Raw genomic sequence first — 23,514 nt, forward strand, 5'->3', positions numbered from 1 at the left:
TTTCATATACTAAAAAGGACAAAACTTTGCACAAACATCTCCTGGCTTAAAATACAGACGTGGTGAAATTCAACATCCAAAATGGAAATATGTCGATTTAAGCTGAAGCTTGACTGGTTAGTGAAAATATACAACCAAGTTAATTTTAGTTAGAAGTCAACAAATTTCCCACATGTGGGACTAATAAAGGTTATCTTATCTTATCTTATCTTATCTTATGCAGTGGGAGTCATAATGGCAGTCATTATTTCATCATTGCCTTACACTCCTACATCAGAAGGATTCAGAGCTTGTTAGTAAATTGAATGAATTGTAATCATGATAATATTGTGATTACTGTTCAGCAGATTCAGTGGTTCCATGAATCAGGTTAAAATGTGAACTGTACATTAACCAGGCAGCCGTCATACTGTAGTGAGACGTGTCTGCCACACTCTGTGAAAGCAGCCTGCTGTCTCTGTAGGTTAACAACAAGTCGTCTCTCTAGGAGGGCATCTGTCTTGCTTAATCACCCCCTAATTAAATTACCTCTCTGCGGGTGTGTTCTCATCCGAAGACCATCTGTCATAATCCACTCTCACGGAGGCAGGGAGCTTGTTGGACTCTTCAGAAACGAGCAGTAAGAAGAAAAGATCGCCTCTGAACTCTTATATCTGTCTGCACAGGTGAACCACTACAGTCTGGAGGACGTTTCTCATGAAGAGGCTGTGGGCATTTTGAAGAACACGTCTGATGTGGTCACTTTAAAGGTGGGGAAACCCACCAGTGTGTATCTATCAGATTCCTATGGGCCTCCTGATAACATGCAGTGTAAGTCTTATGGAATAGATTGTTATGCAGTTGCTATGAACTAGATTAGTCTGTAGTTATATATCATTAGAATATGGAGAACCAGACTGCAGCGAGCTTTACTCAGTCGAATATGTTCCTGTTTATTTCATAAGATTTGTGATACACACAGTACATGTAGAACTGTCGTCCAGATGTCAGTTTCTCATCTTCTCTGTTTAGTCATCTGTTACTCTGTTGGTTGCTGTGTTGTGCTGCAGCTTTTTCTCCTGCCATGAAAAATCACGTCTCTTCCCCTATCGACACTGGCTCTCTGCATTACAAGTCCGACCTGCCTGTGGCTTCCCCTGAGAGTTATTCACCCCTCTCTACGCACTTTCTGAGGGAAGAGGATGTAAACAGGTTGGATGTTTTTTCTTTTGTCTTTAATTACCTCCTCATTACAATATGACATTCTTTAATGACTGGCTTTAGCTTACTAAAGTTACAGGTAGAAACTCTTTCCACCTCGCTCCTGCTGTCTCTCCCGCTTGTCCCGATCTGTCTTTGTGTGCAATTTTGAAAAGCCATCAAAACTCTGTTTTAAACAGTGTACTCTGGGGGAGTACACTGTTTAAAAAATTAAAGGAACATTTTGGAAACACATCCGATTTCAATGTGAAAAAAAGTCATGGACTATAACTGTACAGACATGGTGTTAGGAATGAAAGGATGTCACACTGTTTGATGAAACTGAAATGATTAGCCTACAGAGGGCTGAGTTCAAAGACACACCCAAATTCGGAGTGATAAAAATGATGCAGAGTGCTACTCCACCAAAATTTTACTGGACCAGCTCAAAATGTTACTCATTAGTTCAGACTCTTTCACATCTGTCACATGTGTTCATGGTGAACCTTAGTGCCTCCCTAATGAAGTCTGATTCTGTTAGTCCAAGGCATTCACACCTGTGGCCTGCTGGAAGTCATTTTGTTGGGATGTGGCAGATACGCTTCCTGCTGATGGGCTAACGACCGTCTATGGCTCTGTAACTGTCTCCTGACAGTGCTGAGGACACAGTCAGTGTTAGTGTCAGTGTCCTCTGTCTGTCAAACCATTCCTGTGTTGAGGGGGTTGTTGTGTTGTTGCACCTGTTGTTAATGTCACGAACACCAAAGCAACAGAAACTGATTAACACCCCCCTCTGCTGCTTAACCACCCAGACCAATATCCCAGTAGTTTAACTAACTTGATGCTACATTCTGATTAAGAAGTGTTCCTTTAATTTTTTCAAGCAGTGTACTTGTGTTTATTGTTTGCGGTATAATCAAACCACGTTACTATGGTGCTCACATAGTAAAGAGTCCGAGCAGTAAAACAGATTTCTAAAGGCTCAAATGTGATGTGCTTAGCAAAGATGAACTATAAAACAATGCATCTACTAAGTGCTCTGCTTTGCTCACAGAGACTGATGTTTTGTCGTATGATATTCTCATGATCACTTGAGCTTTTAGGCTTGTTATAACTCAGCTGTAAGAAACTAATTCTATCCTTTTTGCAGAATAGTGGCTCATAAGTACCCACTGCTACTCAGAGAAACTGTTCATACATAATGGATTGTAAATCATCCATAAAGATAAATTATGTTTGTTGGAGATGTTTCTTTATAAAGCTGGTGCTTTATAAATGCTAGGAGAAAATGCATATGGTGTTCTACACCAACTGTATTTACTTATCTCAGTCTGCATCTGCCTACTGAGTCCGTGAGCTTCTTCCAGTTGGTGTGTGTAATTTGTTGTTTTTTTAGTAACCCTGTCTCCTCACAATGAAATAATGAGGAGTGACCAATAATATCCTTAGAAGCAGTCGTGAAAGGACTTCACAGTACTCTGGTAGTTGTACGATTTTGAATGTATACAGCATATATTTAACCTTATACAGGTCTTTAAATGGAAAATGTGCTGTTTTTTTCAAAGTACTTTCCAACTCTGCTCGAGCACTCAAAGAACTTAATACAACATTCATCCATTCATACAAGCACAAATCTGACTGCACTCTAAACCTGACTGTTAGAGTCTTTTCTAACACGCATTCACAATGAATACATCAGAGAGCAACTTGGGGTTAATTAACTTGCTCAAAGACACTTAGGATTGGATTGGATAAATGCATTTATTTGTCAGTTGCAGTTGCCTGCAACTGATATAACAGACCTTTCCAACCGTACATATAATACACAAATTCACACTGGGGAGACAGGTCAGGCTAGGTAGCAAAACAAAAAACAACGAAATGTGTAAAACAAAAGGTCAGATCAGGAGAAAAAAAGAATTTCTGCTCATACTGATCCTTAAAAGGAGTCCGCATGAGGAGAAGACAAAAACTCCATCACATAAAAAGCACAAGTATCATCACATCATAACACCATAAAAACACAAGACAAGCAACATGGGGGAGTATGCCAACGTGCACAGCTGCATCTGGGACTCTGCAATCTTGTGATTGTGCCTCCGGCTGGACCGCTGTCCACATCGGATGGGAGGTAAGCATGTGAGGAGGCGTTGGATTCGGGGAAGGCGGGGATGATGGTGAGGGCGTGCCAGTATCAGTGTACATGTGTGCGTGCGTGTCAGTATGTGTGTCCTGAGTTCAGCCTGAGAAAGTGTCCTTTCGCCCATTAGGCGAAGATCAACAATCAGCAGGCGGCCTTGAGGGATCAGGCAAGAGAGACAGTTCGTTCTCGTTCTTGTATCTCTTGGAAGAATTGTTGTTGTTCTCGTCGCGTCAGCCTTCAAGAGCATCCAGCTGGCGCCGTCGGGGTGGGGAGGTAGCCGAATGAAAGATGATGGATATGTTGTTTTAGAGCGAACAGACTGCATCAGTTTTACAGTTGTTTTTAGCGTCTGTCAATGGTCTCCGGGGCTCCTCCAAGATCTTTCCCATATTATATTCAGTAAGAACAGTCTGAGTACTCACAGCTCTTCCCACATTTCGATCAAAGCGGCAAACCTTGTGGGGTTTTGAACAGCATTCACCGTTTTCCAATAAACCAGGGCCAAGCCAGCTCCAATCAGCAAGAGCCCCGTTATCATGGTGCCGAATAGGTAGATGTCTTCAGTGTCCTCAATAGACAGTCCCGCCAGGCACACAACGCGCCACTTCTGCCACCCATCCATCGTGTATCCGGCAGGGAACGTCCCTCCAGGGCACTCAGGCTCTCCTGATCCTGGGCTTCTCGTTGAGAAGAGGGTGTCAATTGTATTAAGGGACCAGTTGATCAAATCCATAGTTCTTCTTTAGGTTTTAGAGAACAAGAGCGAGAATGAGAGTCAGACGAGAACAGACAAGGACATAGAAGCAGCAGCAGGGAAGATAAGGGGAAGGAGAGGATGAAAGATGCATCCGCTTCCTCTGAGAGCCAAAGACCAAAAAAAAAACAAAAAATGGCATGCCGTCTGGAGGCTGGAGCAGCCGTGGATTAACCCACCAACCTTCCAAGTAGGAGATGCCCTGCTCCACCTCCATATTAGCAGGGCTGTTTGTAATGCGTCAAATTTTGCTTTTCAGTGTCATAAAGGTGTTGGATTTGACTTGAAATAGTCTTTTAGCACGGCAGTTGGAAAGTTGGATCACCTTACGCTAACAGTAGCACATTTTCTAATCCTCTGTCTTCTACCACTTATAGTGGTCTACAGTCCAGAGCAATCCATTAGTCTTCCAGTAGTGTTTTGAAATGGAATTTGCCTCCGATCAGTCCTAGCAAACCACTTTCTTCTGATTCTTTATAGCTCTGATGTGTGCATCAGTGTAATCGGTATAGCAGGAAATTGCGCACTGACAAAAGTTCCCCTTTGCTTGGAATGCAAAGTGCAATTAAATGCATTTTTTTTACACATTACTTTTTTCAAATTAAATAATCACAATTAAAATTTAATTTCCCACCCCTAGTTGAAATATGATTATGCAGTATTGAGATCCTTTAAGGTTTCCATTTAGATGACTAAACTCCTCACCCTATCTCTAAGAGACAGATCACCCACCTATCGAAGAAAGCCCATTTCCACCGCTTGTGTCTGTGATCTTATTCTTTCTGTCACTACCCAGCGCTTCTGACCATCTGTGAGAGTAGGGACGTAGTTTGACTGTAAATTGTCAGCTTCACATTTATGCTCAGCTCTTTCTTCACCATGACCTGATGGGCGATTCGTCCCCCTCATCCCAAGACTCTGTTTCAGTTTCAGTGGTATTGAGGAGTTCCTTGAAATATTCTTTCCATCGTCCGATTACGGCTTCATTTGAGGTCAGCAATGCCCCACTCCCACTATACACCTTGTGAATAAAGCACCACTTGCAAATTCTGAGTCCCATCTGACAGTTTGATAGAATCACTTCAAGGAAGACCGAAAGTCTTTCTCCATGACTTCATCAAACTCTTCCAACACACAAGTTTTTGCTTCAGCCACCAATCAGAATACATTCTGTTTGGTGTGGTGGTACCCTTCAGCTACTTCTGTAGTTCCACAGGCTAGCCAAGACTGAACACAGAATCAGAATCAGTGTCAACCATCTGGTTCGGAGAAATTCATGCACTAACCACCTTGCAGCCACAGCTCCTTCTAGAAGCCTCAGCAATGGAGGTGCTGAACATGGTTCATTCAGACCTGATTCCCCAGCATCCCTTGGAATGTAGGGATGGAAGTCAAGTATTTCCCAGTAGTTTAATTCCTCTGGAATTGTTACTTTGATTTTCTATCGATTCCACTTGCACTCACGCTACAACCAGCTTATTTCAGTTCTTGTGCAAGAGGTAGAATATAGTGGCGCAGTCTGCAGCATGGATACACCCATTACTTTTATTTTTTAAAAAGGACAAGAGCACAATGCAGTGCAAACTGTGTCCAGAACAGAAACAACTGGATTATGCTGCTAACACAACTTCAGCACTTTGGAAGCATGCTAATGCTAAGGGTAGCTAAGAGCCCAGAATGATGTTAAAATATATTTCTGAGGTAGAATCACTGTGGCACTTTGAAGTCTCCTTTTGCTGGTTTTCATCTTTGCCTTGTGCTGTTGGCGTTGTATTCATACTATTTGTGTTGGTGTGTGGGACTGTAGCATAAAAGTTTATATTTTTAAATTGTAACTATGACGCAATGGGTTGAAACACAAAAATAACATAAATAGTAGTATAACAAATTACTTTCTCCTGGGAATAATTAAGTAATGTACTGTATTGCTTTAAAGAAGCTTGTTTTGTGTAATACATTACTTTCTTTTCCAACACTGATCACAACAAATAGGGGAAATAGCTCCAACATTTGACTGCATGAATGCAATTCATTTGCATGAATGTAATGTGTTGGGTATGCTGCTTAGAGATGGTGGTGAATCTCAAAGCAGAGCCAATGAGAACCAAATAAGAACTGATGACGAATCAGAAATGAGCAGAGAAGAAGCCAATAAATATCAAACCAAATTGTAAGTCCACGGTTCGGCCAGTGGTTGATCGCTCCAGCGTCCCAGCTTTAGTTTCTAACTGAACTCTTAGATCCAATCGTCTGTTCATCTCACAGGACACAGAGAGATCAACAACTTCTCTTCTATAAAAAACTTTTATACCCGGTTCTCGTTTCTCCCCCCTCTCTTTTTGGACGTCACATCTGCTGAGATGACATCTGGCCTCACACATTGTTGCATCCAATCACCGTTGTTGACAAGTAATCACAAACAGGCCATTTAGTACATTTGATTAAAGTTATACCTGATAATATTCTGATCAGTACTAAGCAATTATCATGATTATCAGCAAAATCAATTCTGTGTTTAACAATTGCAACATACCATTTTTCTCATTGAGAATCATGTATAATTGTCATGTGAAGCTGTGTGGCAGGCAGGATTGGACCCAAATGCTTGACTCATAGATGGAAGGTAAAACTAAAGGTAGCAGTTTTATTTCTGGGAAAATAGTGCAAAATATAAACTCACAAAAAACAAACTAAACTTAGAAAAAATGGAAACTAGAAACAAAACACTGGGAACTGAAAACTCAAACAACAGGAAACTAGAAACGCAGAGAGACTTACACACATGAGGAGGTACAGCACAACAAAGGGCAAAGGCAAACAGGCTTAAATATACACAGGAGTAATGAGGGAGTGGGAAACAGGAGGGAGACACAGCTGGGATTAATTAGACATAACGAGACAAGGGGAAGCAAAGCTAGACACACTGACGTAGGACATGGCACTGTCAAAATAAAACAGGAAATGACCAGAACACAGAGAGACAATACTAACACAGTACAGAGGGAACACAGAAACCAAAAGCTAAGAACTAGAAAATCATAACCAGAATTAAACAGAAACAAAAGATATTAACAATCAAAACAAAACCGCTGAGTCCACAGGCTCAGGACCATCACAGTAATAACAGGATAGGGACACATTTCTTATCTTTTACATTCCTGCAAACTACATTTCTTATTAATTAGACTTATACTTTGATTACATTTTTGATTTGGAAATTTACCTTTACTTTTTTTTTTTTTTTCTACATTTTACTTTTAGCAAAAGCACATATCTGAGAACTCTGCTTGAGCAATCTATATCACTTTTAAAACATAAAAGTCCTCTGTCACATGCGATGAGTTGGGAGAATTCAGTCTCTTTCAATCCTGCCTTTCTCAACAATGCCGTTGATGTGTTTTGTCCTTTAATGAAATTCTAGTGAAGAGCTGAAACAGAGCTGACATCAGAATATCACTCGTTATCTTGGGGTAACATATACTGTCCTTAGGACTGAATGGTTGCTGGTTTCAATGGAAACTGATATAATTTGTGGACAGTGCAGCGTTCGATACTGTTGACCATCATATCCTATTAGAGTGATGCTGTAGGTATTACAGGTACTTTACTGCAGTGGTTTGTATCATATCTACCTAATAGACTCCAATTTGTTCATGTAAATTTCTCGTGTGTCCCCTAGGACTTAAATCTGGGACTCTCCACCATTTGACCTTAGAACTGAAGAAGCTTCTCGGATGAGAGGTGAAACGTCTTCAGGAAACTTAAAGAAGTCCAGACGCTTTTCTTTCCAAGCTCCTTAGACTCTACTGCACTTTCTCTTTGAATCTCAACAAACACAAAAATCTGGTCAAAATTAAAGCATTACAGTTATTCCATTAAATGTGTTACATGTTCTCCTTCACTATATTAATTTGATTTATACTAAATTATATTTGATTCAAATTATATACAATTAACCATTAGCAGAAATCATATATAGATATACTAGCAGAGATGGGCAGTAACACATTTCTTCTGATTACTCGTTACTTGGAAAAAGTAAAAGTTAAAAAGAATTAAATTAATAAAACAAGTTTTGAAAAGAGATTTTTTCATTTGATTCAATTTTATATGATGGCTTATGCAGAAAAAAACAGAACTGGGCTGAGGGGTCTATTGGCTTATTACGTATTCAGGTTGTGTATCATGTTTTTAAAAAGTAATTAACTAAGTAATAATGTAACTAATTACTTTTGAAAATAAGTAATCAGTAAAGTAAAAGGAGTACTTTTTTGGAGAACTAATTAGTAATTAGTAACTAATTACTTTTTTCACGTAACTTGACCAACACTGTATACTAGTGTTATAGCACTATTTTTAACCTGTGCAGGAAAACCCAGGAGTGTTTCTGAAACACTGACACCAGCTTGTCTGGCGCTATCAACCATGCTACGTTCAAAGTAATTAAAATCAACTTAAAATGACCATCTTGTTCACAGCTGCATGCTTATATGCACTGATTTGCTGCCATGTGATCACAATAGGCAACTGAACAGACTTACCTAACAAAGTATAAATGTGTAAATATATAAATCTGTGGAGGATATGGCTCAAAGTGACACTATTACTCAATAAGAAATCAAGTGGATTTGTGAAAGTGAATTGTTGACCATTTAAGTTTGTAATTAAGTAAAAATTTGTGTTACTATGAATTAGTAAGTGTGCAACGCATGACACCCCTAGGTTTGGTGTTTTGACCAGTAAGACTTCTAAGTGTGTACAGTATTTTTTCCCCTTTTAGCCACATCTCAAGGTGCGTTATGTGTTTTCTTCCCATCTTTCACGTATGTATTTATGCCAGTCTATTGTACTCCATCTACTCCACCTCTATTCCACCTCTGCCTCTGGACACTAATCTCTCTGCTCTTGTCTCTCGCTTCAATATAGGCCTCCTGAGCCAGTTTACAGCACTGTGAACAAACTAAGTGACAAAGTGCCCTCCCCCCGACACTATTCCTCAGTGGAGTGTGACAAAAGCATCTTCCACTCTGCCCCACTCCCTAACTATATCTTAAGTCTGTTTCCTGACTTGGATATCACCAGGTACTTTCAACCACCACCCTCACTACCTTTCTGCACTGTGCCACCTGTATCCCATCTAACCATATGAATAGCATGCCATGTTATTATATAATTACCTTATTTCTTCTAATGCATTTGTTGTTTACTCCCTTGGGAATCTTGTCGTGATATTGTTTTTCTCAAGCCTTCCTCCTTTCTGCTGTTCTCTCTTTCTTTAGGACATTGATTTTTCAGGGTCATGACCTTATTCATTATCAAAGTTAGACCGAAGATGGAGGAATTCTCTCACAAAATAAAGATGTGTTTGCGTAAGGTAGCTAATGTAAGCAGAGGGTAAGGAGTCCTCTGCTGACATTAGTGGAAAAAACATGTATTGTTGCAATACATAGCTCTTGTGGCCACAAGTTACTAATACATAGCCACAATATCAATAACTGACGGCCATGGTGTAGAAAGGTTTGGAAATGCAATAACCAATATTTTTGGCAGCACTCTTCTAACTTACAGTCACAAGTTACTTACTCATGGCCTTCCATTACTAACTCATTGACTGCCACAGCCAGGCAAAAGGCAACCAAGAACAGGACGCAAACATATATTGAAGATTTACTTAGAGGCAGATTATAAGTCAGAATGGAAATAGACTGCAGGTAAGGCTGTTGAGCTGGAGAGAGTTGGCAGGTGAGCAGGGGAATATTGGTCCTGAAACTGAGTCCTTACTGAGACTAAAAGATCGCTGCCTGAGGCACTGTGCCTCCCCCTTCTGCCTTAGCTGGAATGGATTGATGTAGGTCATGCATGCATGGGGACTTCCCCTTTTCTCGTTCCCCATTCCTTTCGCTCCCCCGTGTGCTGTGTTGGCCAGCACGGTGCATGTCCGGGGTCCTCCTGGCGGAGTCCTGTGTTCACCCCTCTAGGGTGGGGTGGGCACCTTCTGCTCTGCCAGGAGATGGCAGGGGTGGCGGGGATGGGTGCCACCCCTGCCACCCCTTGGTTGTGTCGGCTGGTATCCTGGGCTCTGGGTGTGTTTGCTGTCCCTTGTAGCCAGCATGTGAACAACCCTATGTCCTGTTGTTTTTTACACATTCTGCTCTGTTCTTGCTTGAGTGTTTGGTTTCTGAGTGTCATTGTTGTGCATTTTGTTTTCTAAGATAGTAGATAGCTGTTGGTTGTGTTCGAATTCGATTGTTGGTGAGGAACTTGCACACAGGCTCATAAGGACTTTGACCTCAAGGTCATGTTTCTAAAACTTTTGTTACCACGATAACTTGAGAAAGATGTCACCCAGGACTTTTAAAATACCATATGTGTATCTATTAAAAATCTCTAACAAGTTTGAATCTCAGTGGCCTCAACCTCAAGGTCAGAGATAAAATTTTCTGAAGATCTTGTGAATGTGGTAGCTCTAGCAGGAGGTCACATAGGCTTTTCACATTTAACATCCATAACATCCAAAATCCATTTTACATTTTAAGCTGGGTAATTGTCAGTGATCTGGGGCAAATGCAGGGCTCAGCTAATATGGATATTTTCAACTGGATCAGTTGAACTTTCATAGAATTTCATAGAACCTTGGTTCTTTACATTATACATGCTTCCCTTTGGCAGTATAATTTGAAGACATGGCATACATTTTTAGTGCTATGCAGGTAATGCCCATTTATATCTGTAAATGAAGCATCCTTGTCAGGTGCCCAAAACACCTGAACAGGCTCCTTTTGATGTGGAGGAGCAGCGGCTCTACTTTGAGCCACTTCAGATGGCCGAACTCCTCACCCTATCTCTAAGGGTGGGCATACACTGTGCAATTTTTGGCCCATTTAGAGATGATTATTCAGTCGTTTTGGGGATCGGCCTGAGTTTCGCCTTAATTGTGAGTTGTGCATCATCGTGTAATATACATGGGGTAACGAGAAGCGATTAACACCTCACGACCAGCTCCCGATCAGCAATCGTATCGTCGCAAGAAAATCAAACCTGTTTGAAATCCTGTCGCCCCTCGTGAGGGTGTCAACGCAACCCCTCACGCTGCACATGGACAAACACAGAAATGGAAGTGAAAAAGATGGAGCAGCATGGCAGTGCAGTGTGATCTGGACACAAGCAGTGCTTTAAGTGGGCCGGTACGCGCCGGTACTCAGTACCGCCACTTCTAAATATAGCTCTTGAGAGTACCGCCACCTCTCCATGCGCCCAGAACGTGCTTTTAGCGTACCGGTACTCTCATTTGCACATCTGTTATAATCGTTTGGCTGCGCTGCCGCTTTTCAGAGCGCCCTTCACAAGCACGCTTCCTAATTCGTCCCACCGAGAGCAGAGACTACATTACCCATACACCAATGTGTTTTACAAGTGAAAAGCGCATGCGTCGCTTTTGCCGTTGTCATGTCAACAACTCAACGTGGTCCGGAGAGGGTGTGTAAAACACGCAAACAGCTGCTCGGTTAAAATACAAAAACAATGAACACTTAATATGCTCTCCTGGCTTCAGACTCTGAGTAGTAAAAGAACAAGGTCAGAATCAGAGGACTCGCTGGCTGACACCCCACCAAGCCAGAATGATATCGCTGCAGGTCAGACGCAAGCTAATGAAAGCCGCACTAGTGCCGCAGCCGCGGACGACGGCACTTTTGGCGACGACGAGGACGAGAATGACACCATTTCTACCGATGACAACAGCCGCGTTAGCGAGCATGAGTGGCCAGAATGTTGGTCCCAATCACAAGTCCGGTATTTCTCCACAAATTACAAGTGGCTGATCAGCAGAAATCAAAAGTTGGGTTGTAGTGTGTGTAGTCAAGTTTGTGCTCGCGTGGACATGCAGCAAGGGCAGAGAGTGTCGCAGGAGTGGAGTGGGTGCTTAATCTCGTCTTTTGGAAGGGACAAGGCTGCACAACAAAACTCACTACGAAAGAAAATAAAAGAGCACAGAGACTCAATTTATCACAAGAAAGCAGTTGAAATAAAAGAGAAGGCAACACAAAATACAATGCAAAAACACATTGAAGATATGAGAAAGGCTGACTACGCTTCAACTTGCAATGTGTTTAGAACAGCTTATAAGATTGGCAAGCATGGGCGTCCCTTTACAGACATGCCAATAGATGTCCAGTTGCAAGTCTTAAATGGTGTCAAGATGTGCAGAGTTTTGCACTCTAATAACTCATGTGCAAATATACTGGATCACATTGCAGCTGAAATGAAAAAGAAGGTAGTCAATGACATAGTGATGAATGAAAGAAAATTGTGTGTGCTCATTGATGAATCCACTACAATAAGTGGAAAGTCTGTGCTTGTCGTGTGCCTGCGGTCAGCTATTTCCAGTGAAAATCCAGACACAATATTTTTTGAACTGATTGAGCTGCAGGGGACCACAGCAAAGGACATCACTGAAGCACTGTTAGGATGTCTTCATAATAATGGCTTTGACCCTCACTACCTACAGGAACATTTGTTGGCATTTGCTTGTGATGGAGCCTCAGTGATGCTTGGGAGGAAAGCAGGAGTTGCTGCGCAGCTTTGTTCCAAATTCCCTTACCTGTTTGTCTGGCATTGTTCCAATCACAGACTGGAACTGGCAGTTTGTGATGTTTTGAAGGAGGTAGGAGGAATCAACCACTTTAAAATATTCTTAGATCAGCTTTACTCCCTCTACCATGCATCACCAAAAAACCAAAGGGAGTTAACCGAGAGTGCTCACAATGTTGGACAACGTCTCCTTGTGATAGGCCGTGTTTTATCAGTGCGTTGGGTTGCTTCAAGTGAGAGAACAGTGAAAGCAGTATGGGAGAACTACCAAGCTCTGCAGGTACACTTTACAAGTGCTGCTGCTGATACCAGCAGGGACTCAAGAGAGAGAGCAAAATACAAATTATTTTATAATTTATTTTATATACATTTTGTGTAAAAAAAAAACACTTTACAAGTGCACTTGTAAAGTGTTTTTTTTACACAAAATGTATATAAAATAATTTGTATTTTGCTCTCTCTCTTGAGTCACTGCTGATAGCAGCAGTGACTCAAGAGAGAGCAAAATACAAATTAGTTTATAATTTATTTTATGTACATTTTGTTAAAAAAAAATTTCAATACCTTTTTGCACATTTTATTTATGTTCAGTAGCTCTTTCTAGTAGCTCTTTCTAAGGGTATTTTTTCAATAACCTTGTGCACATTTTATTTATGTTCAGTAGCTCTTTCTAGCTCAAGCAAATCCACAAACTAATAAAATGATTTATTATTTTGTATAAGGTTGTCTGTTGACTGTTGTATATAAAACCCATTCAATATAGTTGTTGTTACCTCAGGGGAGGCGGGAAAAAAATAGAGTACCGGCACCTCTTTTGGGCCACTTAAAGCACTGGACACAAGCGATGGAGGCCCAACTTGTAGAACTTTGGCAAGCTCATCTCAGCCTTTTCGATGTGGCCTCAAAATTATCACGACCGCAACAACCGTGAAAAGAGTTGGATGGACATTGCTGCTGAATTGCAGCTGCCTGGTCAATGTTTTTCATTAGCGATTTAGCAAAGTTGATGGTGGTGGTGTGTGTGTCTGTGTGAGTGAAAGACAGAGAGAGGGAGAGGGAGAGACAGATTTTGTGTTATAAGCTTCATATTATCACTTCATATTATAGATGCACAGTGTGAGCACTCAGGTGGCATCAGAGCATCGGGCCGTATAGTGTGAGACCCTGCATCGTGACCTACGAACTTCTAACCCCTGTGATTCAATTGTACAGTTTGAGCAGAAGCTGAATATCATGACTGAAAAAAATTGCACAGTGTATGCCCGGCTTAAGAGAGAGGCCAGCCACCCTTGGAAGGAAGCTCATTTCTGCCATTTGTATGTGTTATGTCCTTCTTCCAGTCACTACCCACAGCTCGTAACCATAGCTGAGGGTAGGGACGTAGAGCGACCGGTAAATTGAAAGCTTTGCTTTTTACACTCAGCTCTCTCTTTACCATGACAGAGCAGTACAGCGTCCGCATCACTGCAGACGAAGCACCAATCTGTCTGTTGATCTCCCACTCCCTTCTCTGGTCACTCGTGAACAAGACCCAGAGATACTTACTCCTCTACTTGGGGCAGGAACTTGTCCATGATTGTGAGTGGGCACCCCGCCCTTTTCCGGCTGAGGACCATAGCCTCAGATTTGTAGGTGCTGATTCTCATTCCCACCGTTTCACACTTGGCTCAGTGGCTGTGAACCATTCCAGTGCGAGCTGTAGGCTATCACCTGATGAAGTCAACAGAACCACATCATCTGCGAAAAGCAGAGATGAGATTCTGAGGCCATTCAAGTGAAAGCCTTCCGCCACTTGGCTATGCCTACAAATTCGGTCCATAAAAATTATGAACAGAATCGGCGACAAAGGGCAGCCCTGGCAGAGTCCATCACCTACCGGAAAAAAGTCAAACTTATTGCCGGCAATGCAGACCGAGCTCTTGCAACAGTTGTATAAAGATCGAATGCCCCATAGCAATGTCCCAGACACCTCATACTCCCGAAGCATCTCCCACCACTGACACTCCGAGAGACACGGTTAAATGCCTTTTCCAAGTCCAAAAAACACATGTAGACTGGTTGGACAAACTCCCATACGCCCTCAAGTATCCTCGAGAAGATAAAGAGCTGGTCCAGTGATCCATGACCAGGACGAAAACTGCATTGTTCCTCCTGTTTCCAAGGTTTGACTAATGGACAAACTCTCCTTTCCAGCACCCTGGCATAAACTTTCCCAGGAAGGCTGAGGAGTGTGATCCCCTATAGTTGGAATACACCCTCCAGTCCCTCCAAGTCCAAAAAACACATGTAGACTGGTTGGACAAACTCCCATACGCCCTCAAGTATCCTCGAGAAGATAAAGAGCTGGTCCAGTGATCCATGACCAGGACGAAAACTGCATTGTTCCTCCTGTTTCCAAGGTTTGACTAATGGACAAACTCTCCTTTCCAGCACCCTGGCATAAACTTTCCCAGGAAGGCTGAGGAGTGTGATCCCCTATAGTTGGAATACACCCTCCAGTCCCTCTTCTTAAAGATTTGCAGACTGGGGTGGTGGTTCCCATTCAGAGGTACCGCCCTGATCTCCACGCAAGTCTCCAGAGGTGTGTCAGTCAAGACCTACAACATCCAGAGACTACAGGAACTCAGGGTGAACCTCATCCACCCCAGGGGCCCTGCAACCAAGGAGGTGTGTAATTGCCTCAGTGACCTAACCTCTGGAGATAGAAGAGTCGTCCCCTTTATCCCCAGACTCTGCTTCCTCCACAGAAGACATGCCGGTGGGATAAAGGAGGTCCTTGAGGTATTCCTTCCACCACCCGACAATTTTCAAAGTTGAAGTCAGCAGTGCTCCACCCACACTATACACAGTGCATGTAGAACACCGCTTTCGCCTCCTGAGTCACCTGACGGTTTGCCAGGATCTCTTCAAGGCGGTCCGAAAGCCTTTTTCCATGGCCTCTTTGAAGTCCTCTCACACCACTAGTCTTTGCTTCAGCCACTGCCTGAGCCGCATTCCTTTTGGCCTGTCGGTACCTATCAGCTGCCTCTGAAGTCCCACAGATTAGCCAAACCCGGAAGGACTCCTTCTTCAGCCTTGTGGCTCCCTTCACCTCTGGTGTCCACCATTTGGTTTGGGCATTACCACCACAACAGGCACCAACCACCTTGCGGCTGCAACTTAGTGAGGGGGTTCGGCAGTCGAGGTGCTAAACATGGTCCATTCGGACCGGGGCCTCTGCCTGGCCTTACTGTACATTTGATGTGCCAGGTTTGTCCAGCATCCTCCCCCGCCAACTGATCCAACTCACCACCCGGTGGTGATAAGTTGACAGCTCAGCCCCTCTCTTGTGTCCAGAACAGATGGGTGCAGGCAAGTCTGCTGGACTAGACAGGGTGAGTCCCAGTGTGTTCAAGGCCTGTCCCCCCAGCTTTATGGAGTCTTTCATAAACTGTTCATGATGAGTCTGAGTCTGCAGAGGGTCCCAGTGCTGTGGAAGACGTCAGGCCTCGTTCCTGTACCAAAGATGCGACATCCCAGTGGTTCCCAGGATTACTGACTTCTGACGTCTTAAAAGACTGATGATATGTGTGTCCTCAACTTTGTGTGTCTGACAAGGTGATCAGCAACACCGGGGCACCACAAAGGACTGTCCTCTAAACCACAGACGTCACCACTGCAAAGAAACCTGCCATGTTCAGAAGTTTTCTCATGACTCTGCTGTGGTTGGATGCAACAGTGAAGGTGAAGAGACGGTGTATCGGGCTGTGGTTGACTCCTTTATAACATGGTGCAAGCAGAATCATCTGCAGCTCAATGTGACAAAGACAAAGAATTGACTGTAGACTTGAGGAGGACCAGGAAACCAGTGACCCCTCTTTCAGTCCAGAGAGTAGATGTGGACATCATGGTGGACTATAAATACCTCAGAGTACATATTCTCTATGCTGTTGCATAGAGAGGGTCGCAAATGCCAACAGACTTAATAAACAGATCCGCAAGGCCAGTGATCTTGTGAGGATGGAGCTGGACTCTATTAAGGTGATGTCAGAAAGGCAGATGTTATCCAGGATAAGGACAATGCTGGACAATATCTCCCACCTATTCGGTGATGTGCTGGCCAGTCACAGGAGCACATTGAGTGAGAGACTGAGATTAACCAAATACACCACTGAACGACGCAGGAAATCATTCCTGCCTGTGGTTATCTCCCTGTACCATCTAATGCACAGTACAATAGTTACACCCTTTTACACATCCTCTACAGTGATACCTGCTCTGCCCTCTTGAGTCAATGCCTCCATTCTTCCAGGGCTAGTTTAACGGCTAGGAGTTTTTGGTCATCACTGTCATACTTCTTCTCCACAGGGGACAAACAATATAAAAAGAAAACACACATATGCAGGTTATCATCTATTTGATGTAAAAATGTAGGTGCCCCTCTGTATTAAGAGATATTAAGAGAGTGGAACTATTGCGGTTTGTACTTGTGCTGTGACTCATCCTGTCTGGTCATGCATACTTACCTGAGTAGAGTCTAGTGTTTCTGAACGTGGTCGTACATGAAAGTGATGGGTGGAGGAGAGGTGTCAGGTTTTTCACTGGAGGCGAAGGTGCAGTAAGGAGAGAGAGGGAGAGAGAGTGGTGTGGCTGTGGACTGCAGGCTCACCACAGTAGGAGTAGGAGCTGAGCATTAACTGCAGTATCAAATCAGTTGAAGAACAAATTCAGGTCACTGGCCCTGTCCCCCAGCAGCTTCTCTTCTATTGGATGGTTTGAATCCAGTGATACCCTTAATGACACTCCAGACCTCTCTGCTGTTTTGCTGGAGTTTCTGCTCTAGCTTTCTCCTATTATTGTTCTTAGTTTTTCTGATCTTGCCGCTCAATAATCCCATTCTCAGCTCCACTTTATTTCTCACTCTGAAAAACATCCCCTTGTTATTGAGGAGGTCTTTGATGTCATTAGTCGCCCATGGCTTGTTATTTGGGTAGCAGAGAGTCTGAGCTGGGATAGTGGAGTTAGTGCAGAAGGTTATGTTGTTAACAACTGGTGGGTTGTTAACAAGAACTGCTTATCAATTGCAGAGCTTTCCCTGTCAGCTCGAACAGTTTGGAAGCCTTCAATTGATACATTGTCATTGGCAATATCCTGTACAGCGCACCATTCAACCAATATGTTTGGTCAATATGTTTGGTAGAGAACACTATTAAACAAATAAGAGGCAGAACAGGCTGAAACACGCTGCATGCAGCAGTGTTATGCAAACTCCTCTAATAACCATGGACAACATTTTATTCTGTCAGAATACGATCTTCCTCTAACTATCATGTATCCTGTATTCATTATTTCATCACTATCCTGATGAAAATCTGGAATCTGTTCCAGATTGTAATCACTGTAATTTTGTAAGTAGTGCTGTAGTATTGTTTGGTCTTTTCATGCTGTTGTCAAAGCAATTTACTTAATGATGCTGAGAGAAGTAAATAACTGTGGTAGATCTTGTGTATATAAAAGATGATAAATAAGGGGCTGGTTGAATTAAAAATTTGCCAATTTTTGTTGATCTCCTGCAATATTTAGGTCATGCTCTATAATATAAAAGTCACTATAGATCATTTGCTTGGTGTTTACCAGGAAACATGATAATATTCATTTTGTGCATAAAAATGTGTGGCTTTTGTCATTAAATTCAACTAGCGTGTGGTTGTTATAGGTGTATAAATGCTACACATGAGTAATTTTACCCTACTGATTAGTAGGGTAAAATTACTATGACATCATAATATCTGATACATAATATCACTGCTTTTGTGGTAAAAAGTATACAGTGTTTTCAATATGTCATAGTGTTTCCCTCTGCATGGCCTCTAAACCTGTCCCTGCTCTTTCTGCTCAGTATGTAAGATGTTTAGTTACTCCTTTAGTAATTACTGATACTGTACTAAATGAAGCCCGTTATCACCGGTGGAGGTCAGAGTCACTGAACTGGAGATGTGTCCATAGTGAATTGTGCTCCAGGGGCCAGAGCAGCAATGAAGATGAAGGCAAATTACAGAAAATCATAATTCAAGCAGTAGTGACACATGGTTCCATCAATCTGAGTTCACTCAAATGAATACTGAATCGTGTGTAACTTTTCCGGAAACAATGTCGGACTTTTCTTTCGCTGCATGTTCTCCTTATGTTGCTGGTTGTCTGGCTGTGTAGATTATTGATGTTAGGAGAAAGGGATCCATTGCACTATGAATGGAGCAGCTCTCGTTTCTGGCCAGATTTATTGACTATCCAGAGTTGGGACCTGGAAGCAGCACCATACATTAACTCCTGTTATTCCCCCTGAGCCCCATTCCACATAGAGACTGTGTCTGTCCTGGACCACCAAAGAAAATCATCAAGAAATGATTTAAAATTAAAAATTACAAAGAAAGAGCAATCTAGTATCATCAAGTGCACCAAAGGGTAAAACAGCAAAATGTGGATTATTAAACATTAGGTCTCTTTTTGTACATGAATTAATAATCGATTACCATATTGATTTACTCTGCTTTAGAGAAACCTGGTTAGAGCAGAATGATTATGTTAGTTTAAATGAAAAAACACTCCTGAGTCATTCTAACTATCAGAATCCCTGAGGCACAGGCCGAGGAGAGGGTGTGGCAGCAATTTTTCACGGCACCTTCTTATTCAACCAAAAACCCAGACAGAGATGTAATTCATTTGAAACCCTGATGCTTAGCCTCGCCCACCCTAGCTGTAAAAGTCAAACAGTTTTATTCTGTTGCCCACCTGGGCCTTACACAGAGTTTCTGTCTGATTCCTCAGACTTTTATCTGATTTAGTGCTCTGCTCAGATAATTGTGGGTGATTTTAACATCCATGTAGATGCTAAAAATGACAGCCTCAATAATAATAATAATAATAATAATAATAATAATAATAATAATAATAATAATAATAATAATGATACATTTTATTTGAAAGTGCCTTTCAGAACACCCAAGGACACTGTACACAGCAGAATAATAAAAGCAACATAAAAGCATAAGACATAAAACAAATTTAAAATAGCAGAGTGGAGAGGTTATGTGGGATAAGCTATTTTGAACAAGTGAGTTTTGAGTTGGGACTTAAAGAGAGAGAAGGAAGCGAGATTTCTTAAATCAGGAGGTCGGGAATTCCAGAGTCGAGGAGCAGCTGAAAGCCCTGCTCCCCATGGTGGCAAGACGAGGAGAGGGGACAGAGAGAGAAAGAGAAGAAGAAGATCTAAGACAACGAGATGGGGCGGTGATCTCAACCCGATCAGAGAGATATGGAGGAGAGAGATGATGAATAGCCTTAATAATGCCATATTTGACCGGGAGCCAATGAAGCTGCTGCAGGACAGGAGTGATGTGGTGGACAGAAGGGGTCCTGGTGATGATACGAGCAGCAGAGTTCTGGATGCGTTGGAGCTTGTGGTTGGATTTTTGAGTAAGACCAAAAAAAGTGAATTACAATAATCAATCCGGGAAGTAACAAGGCTGTGGACAAGAATGGCAGCGGCATGTGGGGAGAGAGAAGGATGGAGATGATTAATGTTGCGCAATTGAAAATATGCAGACAGAGCGAGATTATTAATGTGTGAACTGAAAGATAGATTACTGTCGAGGATGATACCCAAACTTTTCACAGAGGAAGAAACAGAGACCGGCGAGTTATTGATAGTAACAGAGAAACTGTTGGTTCTGGATAATGTTGATTTAGTCAGCACAGCATTTAATCAGTTATTAGACTCAATTGGCTTCTTTCAAAATGTTGCAATTTGGAGCTTTATAATAAGCTATATAAATAAAACTGAATTGAATCAAATTCTCTCAAATGGATATGTACCACAGGCCTTCAAGCTGGCAGTAGTTAAACATTTACTTAAAAAGCCATCTCTTGACCCAGCTTATTAAAGGGTAATCTCCAACCTTCCTTTCATATCAAACATCCTTGAAAGAGTAGTTGTCAAACAGCTAACAGATCATCTGCAGAGGAATGGCTTATTTGAAGAGTTTCAGTCAGGTTTCAGAGCTCATCACAGCACAGAAACAGCTTTAGTGAAGGTTACAAATGATCTTCTTATGGCCTCTGACAGTGGACTCATCTCTGTGCTTGTCCTGCTAGACCTCAGTGCAGCGTTCGATACTGTCGACCATAATATCCTATTAGAGCGATTAGAGCACGCTGTAGGTATTACAGGTACTGCACTGCAGTGGTTTGTATCATATCTATCTAATAGACTCCAATTTGTACATGTAAATGGAGAGTCCTCTTCACACACTGAGGTTAATTATGGAGTTCCACAGGGTTCAGTGCTAGGACCAATTCTGTTTACATTATACATGCTTCCCTTAGGCAGTCTCATTAGAAGACATAGCATACATTTTCACTGCTATGCTGATGACACCCAGCTCTATCTGTCCATGAAGCCAGATAACACACACCAATGAGTTAAACTGCAGGAATGTCTTTACCCTAGAACACTATCGCTGGGTGATTTTCACCCGAGCAAATACATTTACATGATTTCTCTCTCCTGCAGCTGTTAGTGTGTCGAGGAGATTGTGCCTTCACCAGGGAAGTCTCAAATGTCCCAGGAATGGGTGTATCAAAGACCAGCTTTCCAGCGTCTTTTTTCTTTTTTCTTTTTTTAGGAATTTTTTGTTCTTGAATTCCAGATTTTTCTGTAATTTTGGAGCATTACTTTAGCATCCCCCCATGATTTTTTCATTTTGTTAGACATGGCACAGTTGAAAGTAAAAGCTGACCACTCTGATTTGTCATGTGTTTGATATATTTTGATGACAAGTACTTTTTGTTGGTCATATTATATCGGGTAAAAATCACCCGGCATTAGTGATTGTGTTACTATTTATAGCGATAGTGTTCTAGGGTTAAAGACATAACGTGCAGTCATTTCTGACCAGGATATGTCCCTGAATATGCATAATAAAAAAAGGTGCGAATGGTTACTTTCACTTGTGCAGTAGCAGTTCCTAAATGCTGCCCCAAGAATATTGACAAGGGCTAGAAATAGAGCATGTACTTCTCCTATACTGGCTTGTCCTAATTGGTTTTCTGCTAAAACCAGAATATAATTTAAAATCCTTCTCATCACATGAGAGGGCATCATTTTTAATCACATTTATAATCACATAAAGCTGGATGTTTAGACCTTTTACTCTCTCAGCTGTGTTGACACAGACCTGTTTCTTGAACTGGTTGTGATCAATTAATAATGTGCACGTTTTCCTACGTTTTCCCTTCTAGTCAACTTTATAATAATAAGCTTTGATACAGCACTCTGTAGACAGCCAATATTTTCAGCAACGACCTTCTGTGGATTACCATACCTGTGAAGGGTATTAGCGATAATCATTTTGACAACTGTCAATATTCAGTATTCATGTCTGTGAAGGTTGTCAATCATCCAGGTCATCGTAGTCTAAGGAGCTTGGAAAGAAAAGCGTCTGGACTAGAACTAGAACTGAAGAAGCTTCTTGGATGAGAGGTAAAACATCTCCAAGCCACTTAAAGAAGTCCAGACACTTTTCTTTCCAAGCTCCTTACATTCAGTATTCATAATCTTCAAATATTTTGAGATACATTAGTATATTCGAGTGTCTGTAAGTTTGTGACAGATGGAGCAAAAGAGAAAGCAAACCAGTGTGTGAAAGTGTGTAATATGATGAGGTTCCTTTTTCGTCAGAGCTAAATTGGGACAAGTGATCTAAGTAGAGCACTATCCCCCTGTGGAGCTCTGGCAGTCACTGAGCTTCAGTGTCTGCACAAAGCTTTACTCGAGCAAGTGTGCAATTGTTGTCCACCTTTTAGTCTTCTTTCTGAGCTGAAGATGCTGAGACCTACTGACTCCCCTGAGCTTATGTATTATTTAAACTGTCTGCACAGGGAACCCAGGAAGGTCGTGCTCCACAAGAGCTCCACGGGCTTGGGCTTCAACATCGTAGGTGGTGAAGATGGTGAGGGCATCTTTGTCTCCTTCATCCTTGCAGGAGGGCCCGCTGACTTGAGTGGAGAACTGAGGCGAGGTGACCAGATTTTATCAGTGAGTATGCAAGAGCCACTATACCCACACAGATTTACACACAGTAATGTTTCAAAACATGTTTACGTTTTACTGAAATTATTGATGTAGAAATTCTGATGTCACCTGCGATTTAATTCATTAAGAAAAACTTTAACAGCTCAATAGCAGCCCTATTTGAGGGTCTTTACAGTATAAAGCACCCTGAGGCAGCTGTATTCAGTTTTATATAGACTGAATTGAACTGAATATGCAAACTGCTTACAAACAAATCTGAATAAATATGGAAAGCTGTTTTTATTTGTTGCAGTCTGAATCTCTTTGTAATGCTCTGCACAAGTACAGGCTGACTTTTGTTAAATTTGTGTGTTCCAAGGACAATGATAAAATGTGCAATAGTTCAGGTGGCCTAGATTTATTTTCAAAGCAAATGGAACGTGAGTTTTTTCTTCTGCAGTATTTCTCCAGTATGATAACAGATAGGTGCTGTGTGTCATAGTTTATTAGCGGGGTTTTTTTTTTAAATTAAATCTATTAAATATGTGCATTTGTAATTGACAGCTATAAATACAAAACTAGTGTTTTTCATCTTTATTGCTTTAATTGTTAAAATAATTAATAATTAATGACGAAACAGAAATTTCATTCATTGCCAGCGAAAGCTGGGAAAGGGACAGTAAAGGACTGCTAATTTGTCTAATACTAAGAAAACACCCAGCAGAACATCTCACAGATAATTAGGTTATTCGGCAGCATGGGAGGATTAGGGGTAAAAAATAGCATTACATAGAGGCTAAG

General features: G+C 41.8%; 1 protein-coding gene across 15 annotated transcripts in view; it reads left to right on the forward strand.

Moving 5' to 3' along the window:
* Positions 1 to 23,514, forward strand: part of dlg2 (discs, large homolog 2 (Drosophila)) — a 178,250-nt gene that overhangs the window by 122,234 nt on the left and 32,502 nt on the right. For 14 of the 15 annotated variants that reach the window (XM_063488403.1, XM_063488396.1, XM_063488393.1 and 11 more), the window contains 4 exons: positions 666 to 810; positions 1,050 to 1,191; positions 9,003 to 9,158; positions 22,581 to 22,737. In XM_063488403.1, coding sequence (XP_063344473.1) covers positions 666 to 810; positions 1,050 to 1,191; positions 9,003 to 9,158; positions 22,581 to 22,737 — 600 coding nt within the window. The remainder of the gene's footprint in view (positions 1 to 665; positions 811 to 1,049; positions 1,192 to 9,002; positions 9,159 to 22,580; positions 22,738 to 23,514) is intronic. The other variant, XM_063488399.1, reaches the window with a different exon arrangement.

Source organism: Pelmatolapia mariae, linkage group LG10_11, assembly GCF_036321145.2.
Source record: "Pelmatolapia mariae isolate MD_Pm_ZW linkage group LG10_11, Pm_UMD_F_2, whole genome shotgun sequence".
NCBI lineage: Eukaryota > Metazoa > Chordata > Actinopteri > Cichliformes > Cichlidae > Pelmatolapia > Pelmatolapia mariae.